Below are 20595 nucleotides of genomic sequence, written 5' to 3'. Positions count from 1 at the left end.
TGCTGCAAGTGTTCCCAGCCCTTCACTGTCACTCCATTCTTTCTGTATAATGCGCAGCACTGGGGCTGTTTACCCTCGTCCTGTCAGCCAAGCAGATGAGTAACTCTTTGACACACACACCACTGGCTTTCACTGGCACAACCTTTCATCTTTGCTACTCTCTCAAGTCTAAATACACGCGCAATGGAGAGAGGCTAAGACGTGCCTGGTTGGAGATGCGGCCACACCTCTGAAGGTCGCTTCCTAAGGTCATGGCAATTGCTGTGGCGATTGCAGGCGGAGGGCTGGTCCTCAGGCTGTTACAAGTACAAATAAGCTGCGAGGAGGCTTGGAGAAGATCAATCCTGAGCTTTACAAATTCACACTGAAAACTTAAAGGATTCAGTGGTGTGCTGGCAGCCTGGAATAAAGAAAAGTTTGATAGAGTAACCTGCCTCTTTCGATTCAACCAAGCCTAATTAAAAAACGCTGAGGGGGAAAATGCACTTGAGTGGAACGTGAACGGACAGTCTCTTATCTCTTCTCCACAAACGTCACAGGATGTCTTAGCACAGCACGGCAGCACACAGCGTGTATGTGGCACTAGGGTCTGACCTGCAGTAACTTAGAGCACCAGAGAGGAGGTGGAGGAGGAGGAGGAGGAGGAGGAGGAGGAGGAGGAGGAGGAGGAGGAGGAGGAGGAGGAAGAGGAGGAGGAGGAGGAGGAGGAGGAGGAGGAGGAGGAGGAGTGTATGTGAAAGCTGCGCCTTTCTTTTTAATGAGGGACTCTGGCACGCAAGGATGTGGACTTCTGCGCCTGAGCCAGGGGAGGACGGCATGTCAGCTGATGCCTTAGCCATGACACCAACAGGGAACACCTAAAGCACCATGGGAATCATGCGACATCAGAGAAACTCACTCACTGCCTGAAAACCCGATCGTCTTGTTGACATTCGGAGGGTCCTCACTGCCTACACTTGCTAAATCACTAGTAAGACGCCAATCCAGGAAGCCCTGAGGACACTGAAGGAAAGGCAGCATTGGAACACACAGCAAGGAGGAGGCATCGTCCAGTGCTCACCTGACCAGTGCTAATAGCTCACAGTGCCTAAAAGACTGGGGCGTGGGGGCTGTCTGGGAGACACAGCCTAGACTGTGAGTCTCACTGTGTCCAAGACAATAACAATGGCACATGGTTTACTCTTCTCAACGCTGGGGCTAATGCTTGGATGAGATGGCTCTAGGGTTAGCAGATACAAAATGTACCATGAATAGTCAAAATCACACAGTCCCATCTCACTTCAGCAGCTATATCCTACACCTCTATTTTTTGTTTTTGTTTGCTAAACAGTCATATTTGTGTTACAGATATTAATTAGGCTAAAATAGAAAAAACTGATAAAGCCATGAAAATTAGATGTATAAAAACAGCTAACAAAGTTGTCATCTTAGCTGCTTTCAAGGTTGTGTAGGTACAGCCACCTTTCTTACCTTGCAGGACTGACACCGTATTCCTACTCACCCCTTCCTCTGCCTCACAACCCTGGCACCACCATCTTACTATCTCTGTGAACTAGAGCATATGTGCTCCCCACCCCACCCACTGCAACAAGGGGGCGGGGGAACCAGGGCTAAGCAGATGCCAGGCAACACTTCAGCTAAATCTCAGACCATTTCCTAAACACATACAATCGTTATTTCTGCAAAGCAAGACCCCTCTATTATAAAGCGCTACACTGGAATTAAACAGGATTTCAAACCCTTCTCACTTCTCTCTCTCCTTTTTTTGTAATGTGCTGAATTTCAACAGGAAAAAAAAATTCAGCCCAAAGTCATACGTCAGGGTACTGAATGAACAGAGGCAAGTCTATGCACGTCAAAGGAGCTCACGCGATAGCCACATGCTTTTTTCCTATGTAGATTCCATCTTTACTCTCTAGCAAGCCTAACCAACTACGGACACCACAAAAAGCGGAAGAGTGCTAAATACTCAACAGAATCTTCATAAAATCATTTGCACCTGCCTCACTTATGTGAATCTATCTGCCTAGCTATTTTTTAAAAAATTATTTTTACGTGAACAAGTATTTAGTCTGCATGCACTGGATCCACTGGAGCTGCAGTGTCAGGGTTGGGAGCCACTGTCTGAGTGTCGGAGCCACAGCTAGGTTCTCGGGATAGCTGCCAGGGCGGAGCACCAAGGCCCTGCTTGGCACTTTTTACCATCGAATGATCAATAATTTCCCATTCTACATCAATTAGAAACCAAATAACTTTACTGATCCAAATCAGTAACTGTAGCTTTCAATTTTCTCTGGCATTGATTGGCCTGATATAAGTGTAACAACCCTTTCCTTTTCCAGAACAGTCAAGAGCAAAGTGGCGCTCGGCGCTGCCCTGCCCATCACTTCTAGCAGGATTTCAAATGTGCCACAGCTGTCCACATAGCTAGTCTCCCTGACATTTAGTCTTTGTTTTATGTAGAACACTGCTTTTGGGATGGCTCAGGCTTAATACTATCTAAAATGTTATAAAGAGGCCCCAGCTCAACATATACAGTTCTTTAAAATGTTTACTGTTGAGTAAATAACCCCGTCACTTAGGGAGAAACGCCTCTGACTAACACAGAAAGTGCTCTGTTTAAGGAAGGAGCTCTTATTTAGGGATACAGCTCATTCCAAGACTGGTAAAATTTTCAAGAAATAAGAAAAATTAAGGTTCTCCTCTGTGCATTCCTTTCTTGGCATAGTAAGAATTGTACATGACTGATTGTTATTTTGGAAACCACAAGGGTTACACAGTGGCACGTTAGGATTTTCAACAATTTTTTTTCTTATTATAAAGCAGTGGCTTTCAACCTGTGGGTTGTGATCCATTTAGGGGGTCAAATGACCCTTCCACAGGGGTCACCTAAGACCATGAGAAAATACAGATATTTACAGTATGATTCCTAACAGTAGCAACATTACAGTTGTGAAGGAGCAATGGAAACACTGTTACGGCTGGGGGTCGGCACAGCATGAGGAGCTGCATTAAAGGGTCGCAGCACTAGAAGTTATAAAGTAAAAGTCCCAGGGATGCTATGACAGAGCACTCGCTTAGCATGCAATTGGCTCCAGGTTCAATCCTCAACATTACTAAACGCCCTGCCAAAACCTCTACTTAGTGAGCAGGCAGACGAGAGAGAACGGGGCTGTGCTTGGTGGCAGCAGCACACCTGGCTGGCCTCTGACCAAGTAAGAATCTGGAGGAAAAGGCCATCTCCACACCACGCCCTCCTGACTGAGTCAGCAATCGTCTGGATACAAGCTTCAGCAGCCTAAGGACACTAACAAGAGGACAGCGTCCCAGCAACCGCCACTGCTGGGGAAGACTCACTGTTAAGGAGGCAATCCCTTTGTGGTAGAATTTCAAAGACTCAGCAATGCAGGAAAGTGCTGAACTGAAGCTGTCCTCCTGCAGCCCAGTCAGACACTGCTCCGCATGGGAGAACTCCTTCAGACTGTTCAGCCAGAAGTAGAAGTGCTCTGATGCGACCCGCGTCAGCAAACTCTGGTAGAGCTCTCGGGCCATGTCATGGTTGCCCTAAAAAAGAGAAAGGCCAGGGTGAGGCCCTACATCCAGCAAGTCAAAGACAAACCCAGTGCAAGCCCAAACACCACATCTCACATTACATAACTGTTTGACACAGTCTAAATATTTCTTCAGAAAAAAAGTATGCCAAGCTGCTTTTATAACAATGCTCAGGTCCACTACCAAAACAGTTCCAACAGAAAATAAGGAGACCCACACCAGAATCTAGCTAAAATACAGAAAATGTAAGCACCTGTGTATCATTTTGCAGGAGCTATTTAGGAGGTGAAGGGAACCCCAGGGTAGAGCTACCTAGGGGTGGTGGTGGATGCCACCAACACCTTGGAGGCAGAGCTGCCCAAGACCCTGCAGTGCAGCTGGCTGCCCCCCCACACTGAATAGCACCCACTTCCCTCTCCAGAGCCGCCTCCTCATGCGCCAGCTTCCTGTACTAACCGGGCTTTGTGCTGCTTAAGGAAACTCAATGATCAGGTTGGAGAAAGAATGAGAAGAAAATGTCTGCTGATAAACAGTGACCCAAACAGCAGGGGAAGTGGCTCTGGGTACAACAACCCACAGTAAAGTAAGTGATCCTGGCATTGTCCAGACGCAGTGTGCGGTGCCACCTTCTTATGACGCCAACAAGCAAGAACGCAGAGCACTGCTAATGGGGAAAGTTAGGTCCTCCCCTTCGCCATCCCGGGGCCCACAAGTAACAAGCAATTCTTGAGAATGGCCCCCATGGGCTCATGCGTGACTGCTTAGTCCCCAGGGACTAGGAGGTGTGGCCTTGCTGGAGCAGATGTGTCTATGAGGGGGGGATGGTCTATGAGACTTCAGGTCATGCCAGGTCAGTGTCTCCCTCTGGCTGCTGCCTGTGGATCAGGATATACAACTCTCGGCTGCTTCTCCAGCGCCTTCCTGTCTGTAGCCATCCCTCCTGCCATGATGACAATGGACTAGCCTCTGAAACTGTAAGGACGTCCCCAATAAGATGCTTCCTTTTATATGAGTAGCCTTGGCCATGGTGTCTTCCATCTTTATTTTGGGCTCTGACTATAATAACGACCACATCATTTAGGGTGTATGCTCTGACATCCCACCCACCGCCACACCACCTTCACTCGGAAGGGAGCCCGTACCATCCTGGAAGCCTGCCTGGCAATCCGGTACATGGTCCACCCACTGGAGACGCTGTCGAGCTGCTGCCTGATGACCGCCTTCACCTCCGCAGACAATGCTTTCTGGCTGGCTACAAAAATCACAGTAGCCAAGCTGACCTAACAGACAAGTAAAAAGACACTTAATCTTACTCAAAGACAAAGATAAAAGTTATAGATCAAGAATTCAGGGCCCATGAGATGGCCCAGCAGGTAAACATGAGTGCTGCCAAGCCTGACACCCTTGGGTCAGTACCTCAGACCTGCAGAAATGACACCTGAAAGGGTCCTGGGACCTCCACACACACATCTATACAAAATATCTAAATAGGCATGAGGGAAAGGAACAAAGAGGGGATTCCTACGACATTCATTTCATTCATCATTTTTAAGTCATTAAGCAACTTACTCCTTTAACTCGAGTCCTGCTTATAAAGAACTAATTAGAGAAAATGCTCACAACTCAGGGCAGATGAATTATGATACGATCACAGTGAAATCCGTCAGTGAGATCAGACATCAATATAACTTACTAGCCAGTCAGGCAAACCACCGAAGCTGACTTGTAGCGTAACATTTACACAGAGCCACAGTATGCAAAGCAATGCGTGTGTTACTCTGGGGCACATACTGAGGATGTCCAAGTATAGCACACGCAGAAAGGATGAACATCACATTCAAGATGGCTGTTTCCGGGGGCTGGGGGGAGGCTACCACAGGAAGTATGACAGCTAACTTTTACTGTAATCTGACTGGATTTAAAATCACCATGTGGGCTGTGTAGCTTTATGTCAACCTGACACAAGCTAAAGTCATATGAAAGGAAAGAACTTCAATTAAGAAAGCGCCCCTATAAGACTGTGCTGGAGGTCCTGGGTTCCACAAGAGAGCAGGCCGAGCAAGCCTTGAGGAACCAGGAAGCAGCACCCTCCATGGCCTCTGCATCAGCTCTGCCTCCAGGTTCCTGTCCTGTCTGGGTTCCTGCCCTGACTTCCTTTGATGACGAAGTGTCAGCCAGAGAAGCCCTTTCCTCCCCAGCCTGCTTTGGTCATGGTGTTTTGTAGCAGCAGTAGCACCCCTGCCTGGAGCATCGTGGAGTCACAGCTCAGGTGTTTACAGAGAAGCTCAGCTGAGGTGCACGACTGGTCCTGAACATGGATAGCACCTTCTCTTGAGCTGGGGTCCTGGACTGAATAACAAAGACAACAACTGGGCCCTCCCCACTCTCAGATGTCTGGCTTCATCTGATGTGACAGCCTCAGCTCCTGTAGCCACGCCCTCCCCACCATGATGGACAGCTGTAGCCACGCCCTCCCCACCATGATGGACAGTGGCTTCTCATACTGTGAGCCCAAATAAACCCTTCCTTCCTTAAACTGCTTCTTACTGTGTCATGGCAACAAGAAAGATAAGTAAGACAGGTGGAGATGGGTGGGTTTTAACTGTATAGCCAATACTGGTTTATTTTCTTTTGAGGCAGGGTCTCTACTCTATGTAGCCCTCACTGTCCTAGATCTCACTATGTTGACCAGGCAGCCTTTGCTCTGCATCCCTACTGCATGCATGCACTACCATGCCCAGCATAGCACTGTTTGTTTTTCCCAGGAAAGTTACAGATGCAAACATTTTACTGTATTCCTTCTTAGATTTAAAAAACAAACAACAACAACAACACCCCTCATATTCTACAATTTAAAACTGCCTTTAGTAATACTAATAAAAAAGATGGGGATCATTAGCTCAAATGCCACTTCAACAAAAGACAAATGCAGTTAAGATATTATGCAGAGAGCGAGAGACCTTGAACTGCTCAGCCCTAAATGGGGTGTCTGCATCAAGCCCCTCCCCTTGGGGCTCAGGAAGCGTCAGAAGAGGAGGCAGAAGGAGGGAGAACAGCTGTAAACAAGGCCCTCCAGGTCCACACGAACCAGACTGAGCAGCTTGCTCAGGGTCTCATCAGGTCCTCTGCATATGACTATGACTCCTGAGTGTGTGAGCAAGACAGTCTCTAACTTTCCTGTCTTCTCTTGAGCTCTTTTCCTTCCATTTGTCTAATTTCAATGTGTTATTTTTGTTTTATCTTAATTACATTAGTATCCTTTAGAAGCCTGTTTGTTTTCTAATGTACAATCTCGATTGGGGGAAGGGGGGGAACTAGGAGGAGCAGAGGAGGGGAAAACAGAAACACAATATATTATGTGGGGAAAAAAAAAACTATTTTCAATAAAGGGGAAAAACCCAAAATTAGCTACATGTTCCTTTGTGTCACTGACCCTTATGGTCACTGCATGCTGTCACTCTCAGGTGTCAACCCTTTCTGCTCACCTCCACAGAGGCTTCTGCTTTCCCCCAGCAGCCCGGCACGTAGTCATGTCCAGTAGGTTTCAAAGGCAGTTCTTACCAGAAGCTCCTGCTGCTTGTCTGTGGCTGATCGTCCGATCACCCTGTAGAGCTCCACGAGGTCCCCAAGCATTCCGTCTCCCAGCACCGGGAGCCGCATGGCAATGGCTGCCAGGCAGTGGCACATGAGGATCCGGGCAGCGTCCTGAGAGCTGTGCAGCTGAGTGAGCAAAGTGTCGACCACTGACCGGCTCAAATGAGGCCGGCCCTTGGCCAGCTTCACCATACAGTTGAGAGCAATCTGTATGAAAAGAGAAAACAGCCAGGCTCTTGGCTGTGGCTCCCGTGCATGAGCTCCAGGCCCTACTGCGCAAGGGGGCGAGGGGCGAGTACGCTAGCTACGCTTTAATGTCGCATACGAAGCTTTAAAGGAGAACACCTTGTAAAGACTATTCACAAGACAGATGAAAACCACAGGAGTAACCCAAAGAGGCCAATCGACAGCAGCCCCCAGGACGTGCTCTGAAGAGTGGCGTCTAAACTCCCCACAGTAGATCTCAGGGTGGTGCCGGCTGCAGACGCCTGTAGCGCACTGCTCTGCACAGGCATGTTCAGCTGACCAATGACTTGGTTTCAGATGCCCTCAATGACTGCGAGCATCAGTGTAAGAAGATGTTGCAATTCTCTCTCTCTCTTCATGGAAGCCTCTCACTTTCCCCAGATGATTGCCATGTGTCTAAAATTCACCCTCCCTCCCTCACATGGCACAAACAGCTCCCTGCCTCTAACCTCTAGAAAAAATGGGCTTCCCAGTCTTTCCTGCATACAACAACCCCGCAAACTACAGTGTGACGAGAAGCACATGTGATGAACACAAAGTTGGTCACCTCATGCTCAGTAGCTGGGTAGCTGTGAACAAGTCTCTTTCTCCCTCTAGGCATATGAGGGGACACATTTCAAGAAATATATATATATATCATCTTCAGCAACGTGGCACACACTACACAAATAGGTAAGTACAGCAAAGGGGAGACTATATCTACTATCTTAAAACTGTAACATCTCCTCACTGCCCGATCCTGACGGCCTCCATACTTCTCCATCCTCAGATGCCATCCTCTCAGTATCAACAGCACATTTATGGCCCTGAGTTATCTATAAATATTGCTTGCTTAGGCTCAAATAACCCTTCCTAATTACTAAAATTCCTTTTTCAAGGTTCAGCTCACAAGGCAGCCACTCTCAACTCTGCTCAAATCAGCACCATACCTCTGTTTACAGTAAGACCTACTGTTTTTGGCTGGATGTTACAGTTCCTTACTGAAACGTCAACAGCCTACTGCATATGGAAGAGCCTCTAACACTGGAACCTTCCTGATCTCTACACACAGCCCTCTACAAAGTCCAGCATCATTACAATTTATAATTGTTGGCACTTCAGAAACAGGGGCAGAGGCTCCTGAGCTGGAACTGACCTGAGAGCTTCCTTCTGAGAACCAGGTGGTCCCAGGCAAGCTTCCAAAGGACAGGGTAGTCATCAGCCCTACTCAGTTATGATGCCTATGAACCACAGCGATCACCAACACAATACAATGAACCTAGGGGTGCCAGTGGCACATACGCCTTTTCAGTAACCAACAGCTCCTTCATCGGACCCGAGGCTCCCTCAAGACAAGGGAAATCATCCCTGGCACTGGAAATCTAGCCGACTACCCAGAGCTAGTGACGTCACATGTCTTGGAGACCCAACAACGTTATTAAACCAGCACAATCCCTAGCCACACTTGCACTATGTGCCTCACACGCCCAGATAAGCACAGCCCTCATCCCTCATCAAGGAAACTTCTCTTTGCCACAGATGGAGACCACTACAGAAACAAAACCAAAAACACCCGACAGAATGCAGAGTTGTGGAGCCCAGGCTCCACAGATACATTTACAACTACCGTACCTAGGCCCAGAGAATACTGTGGAAGGGGGGCAGGATGAGAGTTAAATAAGGGTCAGGGAGGGAGTTGCTGTGAGCATGTGTCTCCTAAGAGCATCGGGAGCCACACCATGGAAGGCTCCTAAACATGACCTGAGCGAGGTCAACAAGACCCGAGAACATGAAGCCCAGGAGGCCTCAGCTCTACAGAAAAAACCACAGGCACCTAAGCAATGATGAGAGAGGGAGAGAAAGTCTCCCCAGGGAAGAGCACACCAGTTGGTTACCCCGTACCAAAGGGTCAGCCTGAAGAAACATGCAAGTGACATTATAGAGTGAGCAGGTAGCATTTATGTATTAAAGAACACGCACACACACACACACACACACACACACACACACACACACACACACACGCATGTAATAACAATGAAAAACAGAGGTCATAAATTTGAAAGAGAACAAGGAAAGGTAGATGAGAGGGTGTGACAGGAGGGAAGAGAGAAATAATGTAATTATATTATAATCTCAAAAGTAAAACAATTAACAACAACAAAGGCAGAATCCTGCTTTGTAGTCTGTGCGGCCTAGAACTTACTTCATAGCCATCCTCAGACTCATAATACACCACCCCCCACCCTCTTCCCCAACAGTACTGAGATTGCCAGGCTGAAGGTGAAAATTCTTTAAAAAACAAAAACAAAATCAAGCCAGGTGTGGTGGTGCATGCCTTTAGTCCCAGCACTTGGGAGGCAGAGTCAGCCTGATTTACAAAGTGAGTCTAGGACAGTGGCTGTTACACAGGGAAACTCTGTCTCGAAAAACCAAAAACAAAACCACAAAGAAACCAAACCTTTCTTCTTTTCACACGCAGATGTGTACATACTGCGTCTGCGTGTGTGAGCACCTGAAGCGATCCATCCTGAGGGATCTTCCCCAATGGCTCTTCCCACCTACTCCTTGAGGCAATCCCTCTCACTCTTGCTCTCTAGCCAGCTTGCTACAGGGATGGTTCCATCCTGAGCTGGGATCACAGGGGCCACCACATCCACCTGGCATCACACGAGCTCTGGGATCCACCTTCTTTCTTGCACAGCAAACACTTTTAACTGCTAATCCATCTCCACAGGCCCTGAAGGTGAAAATTCTTAACTGCAATTTTCCCCTTTGCTTAGAAACTAAAACTTCTACCCTCTGGAAATTAGTAAATACTCAGCCTAGTAAGTTTATCAGATTTTCAATTCATGGTCCTATCAGGGTCATCACAGATTAAACTTGTAAGAGTGCTGAGGTTCTGCTGTTTATACTGCCAATGACCACTGCAGGAGGCCACGTAACTGAATAAACAGAGAGCTCAACAAAACCTCAGCACCAAGCCTCAGATCTCTTCTGTTTTCCTTTTAGGAAATCCAGTGAAGAGGCCAATTTCCAGGCAGGGCATGGTAGATATGTCTGTAATCCCAACACTCTGGAGGGTGGGGAGGGGGGGGGGGAGAACGGCCTCAAGGTCGAGGTAATCCTGGGCTACATAGTGACACCCCCACCCCAGGGTTTCTCTGCATAACAGCGCTGGCTGTCCTGGAACTTGTTCTATAGACCAGACTGGCCTTGAACTCACATCTACCTGCCTCTGCCTCCTAAGTGCTGGGACTAAAGGCGTGTGCCACCACCGCCCAGACCATAGTGACAATTTTTAAAATGAAGGTCAAGGGAAAATGTTTAAACCAGGGGATGAAAAACTATTGCCTTTGGGCTAAGTCTAGGCCCCTACTTGTGTCAGAGCACTGACAGCCTCCCTCCTGACATTACATTTTGTCCACGGATGCTTTTGCCTTATAATGGTGCAAGTGAGGGGCAACAGCAAACTAGAAGGCCTGCACCCTAGCATTATCCCACTTTAGGCTATGGAAACAGGCAGCACAGCAGTGGTGTTGTCTTCACCTTCACAGTGGACTGAGCACCTGGACTGTCATCCTGACTACAAAGCACCAGAAGGGATTCCAGGCCGAAGACAGCGTCTTGTTCCAGTGACAAGAGATCTGGAAGAAAACATTAGGTTTTAGGGTGGTCAGGGAAGATTAACACATAAACACAGACAGAAAGATACACAGGAAACGTGCAAATTTAACTTTCCTAAAGAGGGGAAGAATGATCAAAATATGAGCACCGTGTATGAAAACTTAAAAAAAAAAAACGACCCGATGAAAGCACATGCCGTGCCGTCTCTGAACTGTCAGGGCTATCTTCAGATGCTCTCTTCAATTCCACCCCGCTACTGAAGATAGAAAAGAGTCATGATGAACCAACAGGTCAAGTCAGGAAGCTATAAAGAGAAGCGGAAATCTTACTACCAGCTCAGCTAAGAAAAACCCGAGGAGCAGAAAACTGCCCAACAGAAACAAACCATGCAGGTGCATTGTCGGCTGGTCCAACAGCCTCAGCCAGCCACTCTTGCAAAGTGCTAGCCCTAAGAAGCAAGCTGCGGAGTGCCCTGCAGCTGCAGCACTGTGCTGCCAAACACCTGCGCTCCCTGGGGCTGTGCATGCCGCAGGTACCTTAGGTCACAGAGAACACACAGTAACTTCCTATACCACATGCAAGAAATATTCTTTTTACAAGGCTCAAGTACTCAAACCAATCACATGTCCACCCTGAGAAGAAACAGCGGGACGAGCAGCACACAGTGCTGAGGGAAGGGGGACTGCTGAGCCTGTGGTCCCCATGAGGGGCAGCGTGAGCACTGAGACATGAGGGAAGGGGGACTGCTGAGCCTGTGACCCCATGAGGGTCAGCGTGAGCACTGAGGCAGATATACTGGCCAAAATGCACTTCCCATTCTTGAATGCAGGTATGAAAATTTTCAAGTCTTACACTTAAAGATACCAGGAAAATATAAGATACATCCTTCTCGTTTGTGCAAGTCAGTTCAGTGTTACATGTATCTCACCTGTCATTAAGTAAAAGCACCTACTATTTCAGCACATGGATAACGAGTGATTTCCAGTTGCTGTACAGGTTAAGTGCCTATCTTATGTATAGGTGAGTGCCTCTCTTATGTCCCCAGCACCACACACGCCATGGTGAACCAAGGGGGAGACAGGCAATGCCCCATAAGACATTTCAGTTCCACACAGATTAGGCAGCCCTGAACACTAGATGGCTGCAGCTGCAGATCAGTGCCCATGGGCTAAGAGGGCTGGAGAGATGGCTCAGCCGGTAAAGGCTAGGCTCACAACCATAAATATAAGAGTAACGGGCTGAACACCCAGCCGATCAGCGCCCACGGGCTAAGAGTAACAGGCTGAACACCCAGCTGGTCAGTGCCCATGGGCTAAGAGTAACAGGCTGAACACCCAGCTGATCAGCGCCCACGGGCTAAGAGGAACGGGCTGAACACCCAGCCGCAGAGCTCTGACCTGCTGCACTCTGTACCCACACACGCCATAGCCAGTCCTGGGTGCACTTACCTTTCTCTTGACAAGACACGGTTATATTAGTTAGCACTCTCACTCCATGAGCTGCGATGCCCCTGTTGCTATGGTAACAACACTCTTGGGCTAATTTGACTAAATCGGAAGAACTGGGAGAAGAACCTACATTTCCTAAACAAGCAGAGAAAAGAACACAAGATTACAATCCACTCAGACGGTTTAAGAGAGCAGATGAGCTTGGAGGTTCCCTGCTGTCTGTCAGTTTTATGAGAAAATCTCTAGTAAATTAACAGTGCTTTCTACTTTGACTCCATTGATAAGCAGCGCCATTTCCTCTTTCTTGGTTGGGGTAACGGAGGAGTGTGCCATCCATTTTCAGTGACTGTATTTTAAAATCAATATAGGACTTTTCCCATACAAACATTAATGAAAATTGACTGAGAAACAGTACAGGAGCCAAGACTGCTCCTATAGGCTGCATCTCAGGAGCACATGGATTCCCGCCCAACTGGATGACGCCACTGTCATCTTCCTGTCAGATCAAGCAAGGTCAAGGAAGAGCACTTAGCTGGCTTTTCCCTGCTCTAAGTTGCTGATGTTATACCTCAAAAGGCTCACGGAAGAATCCACGAGCACAGCTGTCAAGGATACTGGGATTTAGTGAATTGACTCCATTTTTACAGAAGAGACCAGTACTAGGCTTTCAGTAGCTCGTGACCATGGTCACAGACCTCGCTGACCACAGCACTCTTCTATAGTGTCTCACCTGGTCTACAAAGTGAGTTCAGGACAGCCAAGGCTACACAGAGAAACCCTGTCTTGAAAAACCGAAAAAAGAAAAACAACAAACAAACAAACAAGACTCAGAGTTCCAAGTCTGTGACGTGAGTCCTCTGCCGTGGATATGCTACTGTAGGAGAGAAGGCCTTGGCTTTAAGCCTGCGAGCCCCAGGAAGGATCAGATCGCTGCCTTCTTGCTCCTCTTATGACCCTGGTCTCTCACGTTAAGAGGACCTTAATTCCTGAGCATGAAGTCAACATGTGAGGATGCAACAGGCATGAGCCAAGACCCTGCAGCCAGTGTAAGGTACAGACTCATCTACTGAGTCCTGCTTAGATGTGCCAATACCAGTTAGGTAAGATCTTTTTAAGATAAACAAAATATTATCCAGGTGAACTACACAGCCAGGCTCTTCAGAATTGTAAAAAGTGAACTCCTAGGGTGTAGCCATTCCTTTTCTTGCTTGCATGTTGTATATATAACTTGATTTTTTTTTCCTCAATTAAGATTTACTCTAAGAAAATTTGTTGGGGAGGGAGCAGAAAAGCCAGAAGGAAGCAGCAATTTTTCCAAGCCTGACACATCAGCAGAAACTCACTGTTGGCTTTTTAGAACAGCCCTGTGTAGCTTTGTGTCTGTCCATGCACATCAGTGTAGTTTGACATTTTATACACCATCAGGGTTTGTAACCAGTGGCCAATACTGTATTTTTAAGGTATAAGATTTTTTAAATTTAATTTTATTTCTTTGTTATTATTGGGTTTTTGTTGTTGTTGTTTTTGAAGACAATCTCTCTGTCCCTGGCTGTCCTGGAACTCAGAGATCCTCTGGCTTCCAAGTGCTGGGGTTAAAGGCATGCACCATCATGTCTGGTGATTTTTAAAAATGTAATTATAGCCAGGCACAGTGGTGCATGCTAGTAATCCCAGTACTCGGGGAGGCAGAGGCTGATCCCCAAAGTGAATCCAGGACAGCCTTGGCTACACTGAGAAATCTTGTCTTGAAAACACCAAAAGGAAGGGGGGGGGGGGGGGGGAGAAAGAAAGAAAGAAAGAAAGACTCTCCTAATACAAAGCCACATGGTTCTCTCATCCCATGTGACTTGTCTGCTTCCTTTCATCAAGGGTTACTTATTTTTTTACACCTTATTGGGCTCAGCCATACGACTTGCTTTGGTCAATACGACAATAAACGAAACAGAATGGCTTTTATCTGGCAGAGCGAGCACCCTGAGAACCATACTAGATGCCTGATTCAAACCACGGAGAAGACACCTCGGCTAAAGCCTCGTCCTAGAGGCTCGCAACTTCCTAACGCTGCAGCCCTTTAACACAGCTCCTGATGCTATGGCGACCGCCCAACCATTACATTACTTCACTGCGGCTTCATAGCTTTGCTTTTGTCATCTTGCTATTTACATTAGGAATCGCAATGTTAGTGTCTGATATGCAGGATATCTGATATTACAAACCCCTAGGGGTAGTGACCCGGAGGTTGAGAACGGCTGTTCTAGACCGTGGCTGGGGTGACCTTTGACCAGGCAGCTCCAGCCACAGGCTCCAGGGGACGGCAGCCACGAGCGACCTCTGGAGGCATCAGAACTACTAGCAGAATCCACGTGAAAGTGCTGCATGACAAATAAGAGCAAAGAAAACCTGCGAACCTTGTTATATGGAGTAGGTAGCAGATGGCCAGCAGCTCTTGGAATTACTAAAAAGACTGCAATACTGGGGTTTTCTCACCTTGGAAGGGGAGGCAAACAGCAGCTAGGATCAAAGCCTCCAGACACATATGTTATCCACCGAAAACACTGGCCTCAGCTTTGGTTCTAGGTCAGTTTACACAGATGATAGCACTGGGAGCAGCTGTGGCACACAGCCTCTGTGGCAGCACCATATAGGAACCGAACGTCTCACAGTCACTGTTCTATCACCATTTATTACTGGCTCCCAATTCAGTCTGTCATGGGAACTGTTATTCTAGGCCACATACGGACCCTCATGTCAAGGAGATGAGACTATTAAGAGAGCAACAGAAACAGGCTTTCTAGTTTCTAGCAAGACATATGCAGGAATTTCTTTTACCCAATAAATCCATGCTATGTGGTCATGAAAAGAACAAATATACATACATTAGAATTGTTCAATTCAAGTTAACTGATTGGAAAAGGAAGCAACAGAGATGAAATACAACTTTCATTAAAAGACCAAAAAAAAAAAAAAAAAAAAAAAAAGGGCTGGAGAGATGGCTCAGGTTAAGAGCACTGTCTGCTCTTCCAAAGGCCCTTAGTCCAATTCCCAGCAACCACATGATGGCTCATAGCCATCTATAATGTGATCTGGTGCCCTCTTCTAGCCTGAAGGCACACATGCAGGCAGAGTACTATATACATAATAAATAAATAAGTCTTAAGGAAAAAAAACCTTTAGCCTTAAATCTACTGGATAAGCAAGCCCATCCCTAGGAATTACAAGGGCAGTTCTGTCTAGGGCATGAGCTTCTATCACCATAGGTACTAATTAAGAAGCTACCTTCAGATCACCAGCACATGACAGGTTACTAAAGAAAACAGCCTGAGACAGGGGCACAGACAAGGACACCTCACATTATCTTTACCTGGAACAGCACTGAAGTAATGTTTAATGGCGATGGTCTCTGACAGTGTGGAGAGGACAGACAACATCCCTAGCTTCAAGCTGTCATAAGGAGTCTGGAGGGCACATTCACAGAGTGCCTGAAATGCAGAAGAGAAACGGACACAGAATATGTAACACATCAACACACAGATTTCTATATTATCAAACTTACCTAAGTTTATTAGCTTAAAAAAAAAAAAAAAAAACTTAAGGTATTTTTTTCCATGATAAAAAACAAAACAGGACAAACTCTCAGAGTTCTTGAAGGAGCCTAGAAGCACAGTGACCAGAGGAATGTGTTCTAGAGCAGGAAAGAGTAAACAGCAGAGCAGCCCAGAACGAGCACAGTGTGCAGCCGGGACAGTGCTCAGCACTACTTCATCTTTTCTCTCCTCCTTACTCCATCTTCCTGGTGCTGAGGCTCAGACTCAGGGTCATTTATCTAAGCAAGTATACCAAGTTCTGACCCCCACTCATGGTAGCCCCTCGTAATAGATATGCTGTCTGTACTAATGAGAATGCCCAATAAAGGGGAACTGGGTATGGGTGTCAGCTCTCAATAACTCAGTACATGTAAAACTTGCCGGCCTCTGGCTGTTGGTCACTTGCCACTGACAGCAGCAGCGTGAGGTACTGCATAAACACAAGGTGGGTCTTTCTCACTGCAGTGGACTAGGAGCATATGCTCAGAGCCAAGGGACTCTACTGCATTCTGGGCAATGTGTGCCCGTATCACAGGACAACTGTCTTGTTGAATGAAACTAACCTCCAGGGAAAAATTTAGAAATCATAAGTGTAGTAAGATCTCAATAAGACCACTAACAGTATTTGAGGAGAGATGTGATTTAGAACATCTAATTACAAATACTAGAATTTTAAAGCATGCTAATGATATTTCAAATCAGAAGAATCACTTAATAAACTCAAAGGAACAACTGGCCAGTCATCTGGATATAATAAAACTAAATCCCTGTTCCTTTTTGTATGGCTAATGAAAAATACAACTCGAAAAAGTATTAAGAGTCAATAGATGCCAGCGTAGTGGTGCACGGGAGAAGAGGCAAGTGGATCTCTGTGAGTTTGAGGCCAGTCTGGTCTACACAGCGAGTTCCAGGACAGCCAGAGCTACAGCTACTGTGAAATCGGGCACAGGACCAAGAAGGTGCAGCAGGCTGTGGCTATGGGAGAGGAAGACAGTCAAGGTGAGCACACAGCGCTGACAATCACAGCCCACGGTGCAGTGCTCTTGGTGCCTACGAGACATGGGCAAAGGATCAACACTAAGAGACGAGGAGGACGAGGCCAAATTGTGGAGAGCCTTAAGAGTTAGGCAGAGAAATTTAAACAGAACAAAAAAGGACAGAAGGGAGCCACTGAGAGGAGTAACGGCTGCCAAAGAGCTCGAGAAGACCACTGCGGCAACGGTGAGAGACAGCTGGCACACGGAGACCGAGACCGAGATCAGGACAGACGTGGCCCAGGCAGGCAGCGAGAAGACTCACTACTCATTACGGGATGGAGATGAGAGGTCTTTGGGGCTTTTGGGAGGGGAGGGGTTGGAATTTAATCTAGGGCCTTGGGCATGGGCCACAGATGGACTATGCACTGACTACCTTAGAAAGAGCCGATTAGTATCACAGAATTTCACACCTGCTGCCCAGAGGTGGAACCCATGTCTGCAGACTAACAATCTAGGGGAGAAGCCGATTTACAGGACAGACAGAAGGCAGCAGAGATGAAATCCAGGACGCAGCAGCCCCAGACATTCGGAATCTAAGGTGTACAAGACTTAGACAAATCACAATTCTGGCTCTTCTGTTTGCCAGCCTGAGGTCTGAGTCATTGAAATCTTTTAATTTCAACTTCTTTACCTATATGTGAGAGTAAACATTTATAAAGAACTTGGCTTTTACATAAAACATCTGTGGGAAATGCAGGAAATCTGACACTGATGCCACTGGGCACAGCAGAAGCCGTCACTGAACACACTCTGAGTTTAGGACTTCTTCTATGAGTGCATCAGCATTAGAAAAAAACTCAGTCAGGGCAGGGGCGTGGCTCAGTGGTAAGTGCTTGCCTTCAACACTGAATAAATAAATGCAATTAAAACTCAGGATAAAAGTAGGGCACAGCTAATGTCTGTAGGACTAAAGCCACAGGGCTCTGCACCCTGAGAAACTATGATGCAAGACAACACACAGGCTGGGCTCAGCGGAGCCGGACGGCACACGGGGGCTCCACACATTGGTGTGCCGACCCGGACGGTACACGGGGGCTCCACACATTGGTGTGCCGACCCGGACGGCACACGGGGGCTCCACACATTGGTGTGCCAACCTGGACAGCACACGGGAGCTCCACACATTGGTGTGCTGACCTGGACGGCACACGGGGGCTCCACACATTGGTGTGCTGACCTGGACGGCACACGGGGCTCCACACATTGGTGTGACGGCCCAGCAGAGCCACAGAACTCACACAGGGCACACACTGCACAGGATGGGAAAAGTGAACGGAAGTCACAGCTCAGTGTCAGGGAAGGGAAGGGTCAGTCACATGCATTGAAAACCTAAAGTGACAAAGGTAGGAGAAGGTGTCAGTACTATCAACACTTGGTGGCCTTTTAAAGTACCTTAACAGCCAGGGAAACAGATCTAAATGCAAACGAATAAAAGAGAAAAAACGAAGTTACAAATACTGCTTCTGAGGCCCAAATTAAAACACTTTAAAAAGTGATCACTGCTTAAAACTATAGCTTTTATTTATTCTTAGGCCATTTCCACTTTTTAAAAAAATTGCCTAAACTGTCCTGTCCTATAATACTCAATAGTTGTAGGTTAGGACTAATCCACTATCAGCTGGTGTCAGAAGATACGGACTATGCCTTGTTTTTATATGTATCCAAGTTTTGTCTGTGTACGGAAAACATTTAATCTTTTCTAACTATTAACATGACAAGTGAGGTATTTTATGTAAGATAAACACACACACACACACACACACACACACGAATGAGGAGACAGGGCTTCTTTGTGTAGCTCTGACTGTTCCTGGAACTCATTCTGTAGACCAAGCTGGCCTTGAACTCAGAGATGTGTCTGCCTCTGCTGAGTACAGGGATTAACGATGTGTGTCACCATGCCTGGTCTAAAAATATTAATTTTTAAAAAGAATTTTACCATTTCAAAAATGGTTTGAAGCAAATATGAGTCAATCTTATCCTGGGATAAAGTTTCTTACAATGCCTGAGCTGTCGTGTAGCATGTTATCAGACACTCACCATGGTCTCAGTAAGTACAAAATGATTTGAAGCTTCACTGATCCAAATCTAAAGCTTCACAGAGCAAGTCATCAAGCACCAAGAGAGGCCACATCCATCACTTCAATGCCGCAGCACGGTTCATTTTTAGGACCCACAAAGGGGCCAAAGCCTCCTCAAACGGAGCCTCTGCCCTCACTGTTCTCGCTTAACCCCCTGTGCAGCAGAGGTCCTGCCTGGCACTTGTTCTCTGTGTCAGTCTCTAACGCAGGGTTCCTCTCTATCCTGAAGGGGACCGGCCACTAGGGATGTGCTCCAGAAACATAAAGGACCAGTCAGAGCTGGTGACACGGCTCAGGAAGTAAAGGTACTTGCCACCAAGACTGACAAGCTGAGCCCAATCCCAGAACCCAAACAGTGGAAGCAGGTAACCCAAGTCCTGTGAGCTGTCCCGACGTCCATATCGTGCCATGCACATGAGCCTCCCTTCCTGCACCAATAAACACATGCTTTTTAAAAGCCTGCATTTCTTATAACCCCATTTATATAGTCTATGTAACAAAATTGTTTTAACTTTATTGTATGTGTATATATGGCACCCATGTGAAGGTCAGAAGTCAACTTGGTAGAGTCCGCTCTCTCCTTCCACCTTCATGTGAGTGCTAGGGCTTGAACGCAGGAGATTAAGCTTGCAAGGCAACTGCTATTTATGCACAGAGCCATCTTTCCAGCCCCATATAACACAATTAGAGGGGCAGGAGTCAAGTTGGGTATTATCAGGGGTTGGAGAAAGACTGGCTATGGACAGATCTCTGAGCAAGTTTTGGGGTGAGGAAAATGTCCTGTATTTCAACTTGTGGCAGAGTTTAGAAAAATGAGCGTGTAAAAAGCCATCAAACTGGACCTAGAAAGTTTCTATAAATAAATTATACCACATAAGTCTTTTAAAAATACATTCCAAATTAATGACAATGATAATATTATACAACATAATTTATGGGATACGGACAATCGGTGAAACAAGAAATTAATAGTTTTTAGCATTTTCATTATTAAGCATGAGGAATGAAAATAAAGCACCTGAGAAGCACAAGAAGTCCAAGTTTCTGCCAAGTGCAAACTGCACGGGGCACAGGGCAGGGCAATGGGAGTGGGTGCTGAACCCAACCCCAGCTGTGTCAAAACAAACCAGTCAGAAAGAAGAACGCAGCAGGAAGGCGTACACACTGATATAAGCGCACAGCCAGCGTGCTTCAAACTGAACCACGAGCTCCAAGAGAGATGAGACGACGCTCATGTCAACAACATCCAACTGACTCACAGACAGGAAATGGCACAGCGATGGCTGTCGTAATGACTGAAGTGCTGAAAACACACACTTCCTGGAGGAACCCTCAGACTCAGGTGCACTCACAGCACTCTAGCTATGCCCTCAGGAAAAAGGGAACTTCTGTACTGTGAGCAGCTGCTACAGAGGAGGAAGAGAAAGTGCTCAGTTCATTTTATGAG

At 46.8% G+C, this 20595-nt stretch overlaps 1 protein-coding gene across 1 annotated transcript in view; it reads right to left on the bottom strand.

Annotated features, from left to right (window-relative positions):
- The window catches only part of Ints7 (integrator complex subunit 7), a 48561-nt gene that overhangs the window by 7107 nt on the left and 20859 nt on the right, over positions 1-20595 (bottom strand). The window contains exons 8-14 of the mRNA XM_051148147.1: positions 15808-15925; positions 12447-12581; positions 10921-11018; positions 7114-7353; positions 4695-4832; positions 3358-3564; positions 206-400 (exon numbers count right to left, since the gene is read on the bottom strand). Coding sequence (XP_051004104.1) covers positions 206-400; positions 3358-3564; positions 4695-4832; positions 7114-7353; positions 10921-11018; positions 12447-12581; positions 15808-15925 — 1131 coding nt within the window. The remainder of the gene's footprint in view (positions 1-205; positions 401-3357; positions 3565-4694; positions 4833-7113; positions 7354-10920; positions 11019-12446; positions 12582-15807; positions 15926-20595) is intronic.

This window comes from Acomys russatus, chromosome 6 (genome assembly GCF_903995435.1).
Source record: "Acomys russatus chromosome 6, mAcoRus1.1, whole genome shotgun sequence".
Taxonomy (NCBI): Eukaryota; Metazoa; Chordata; class Mammalia; order Rodentia; family Muridae; genus Acomys; species Acomys russatus.
This window is presented reverse-complemented; position numbering and strand designations above follow the sequence as displayed.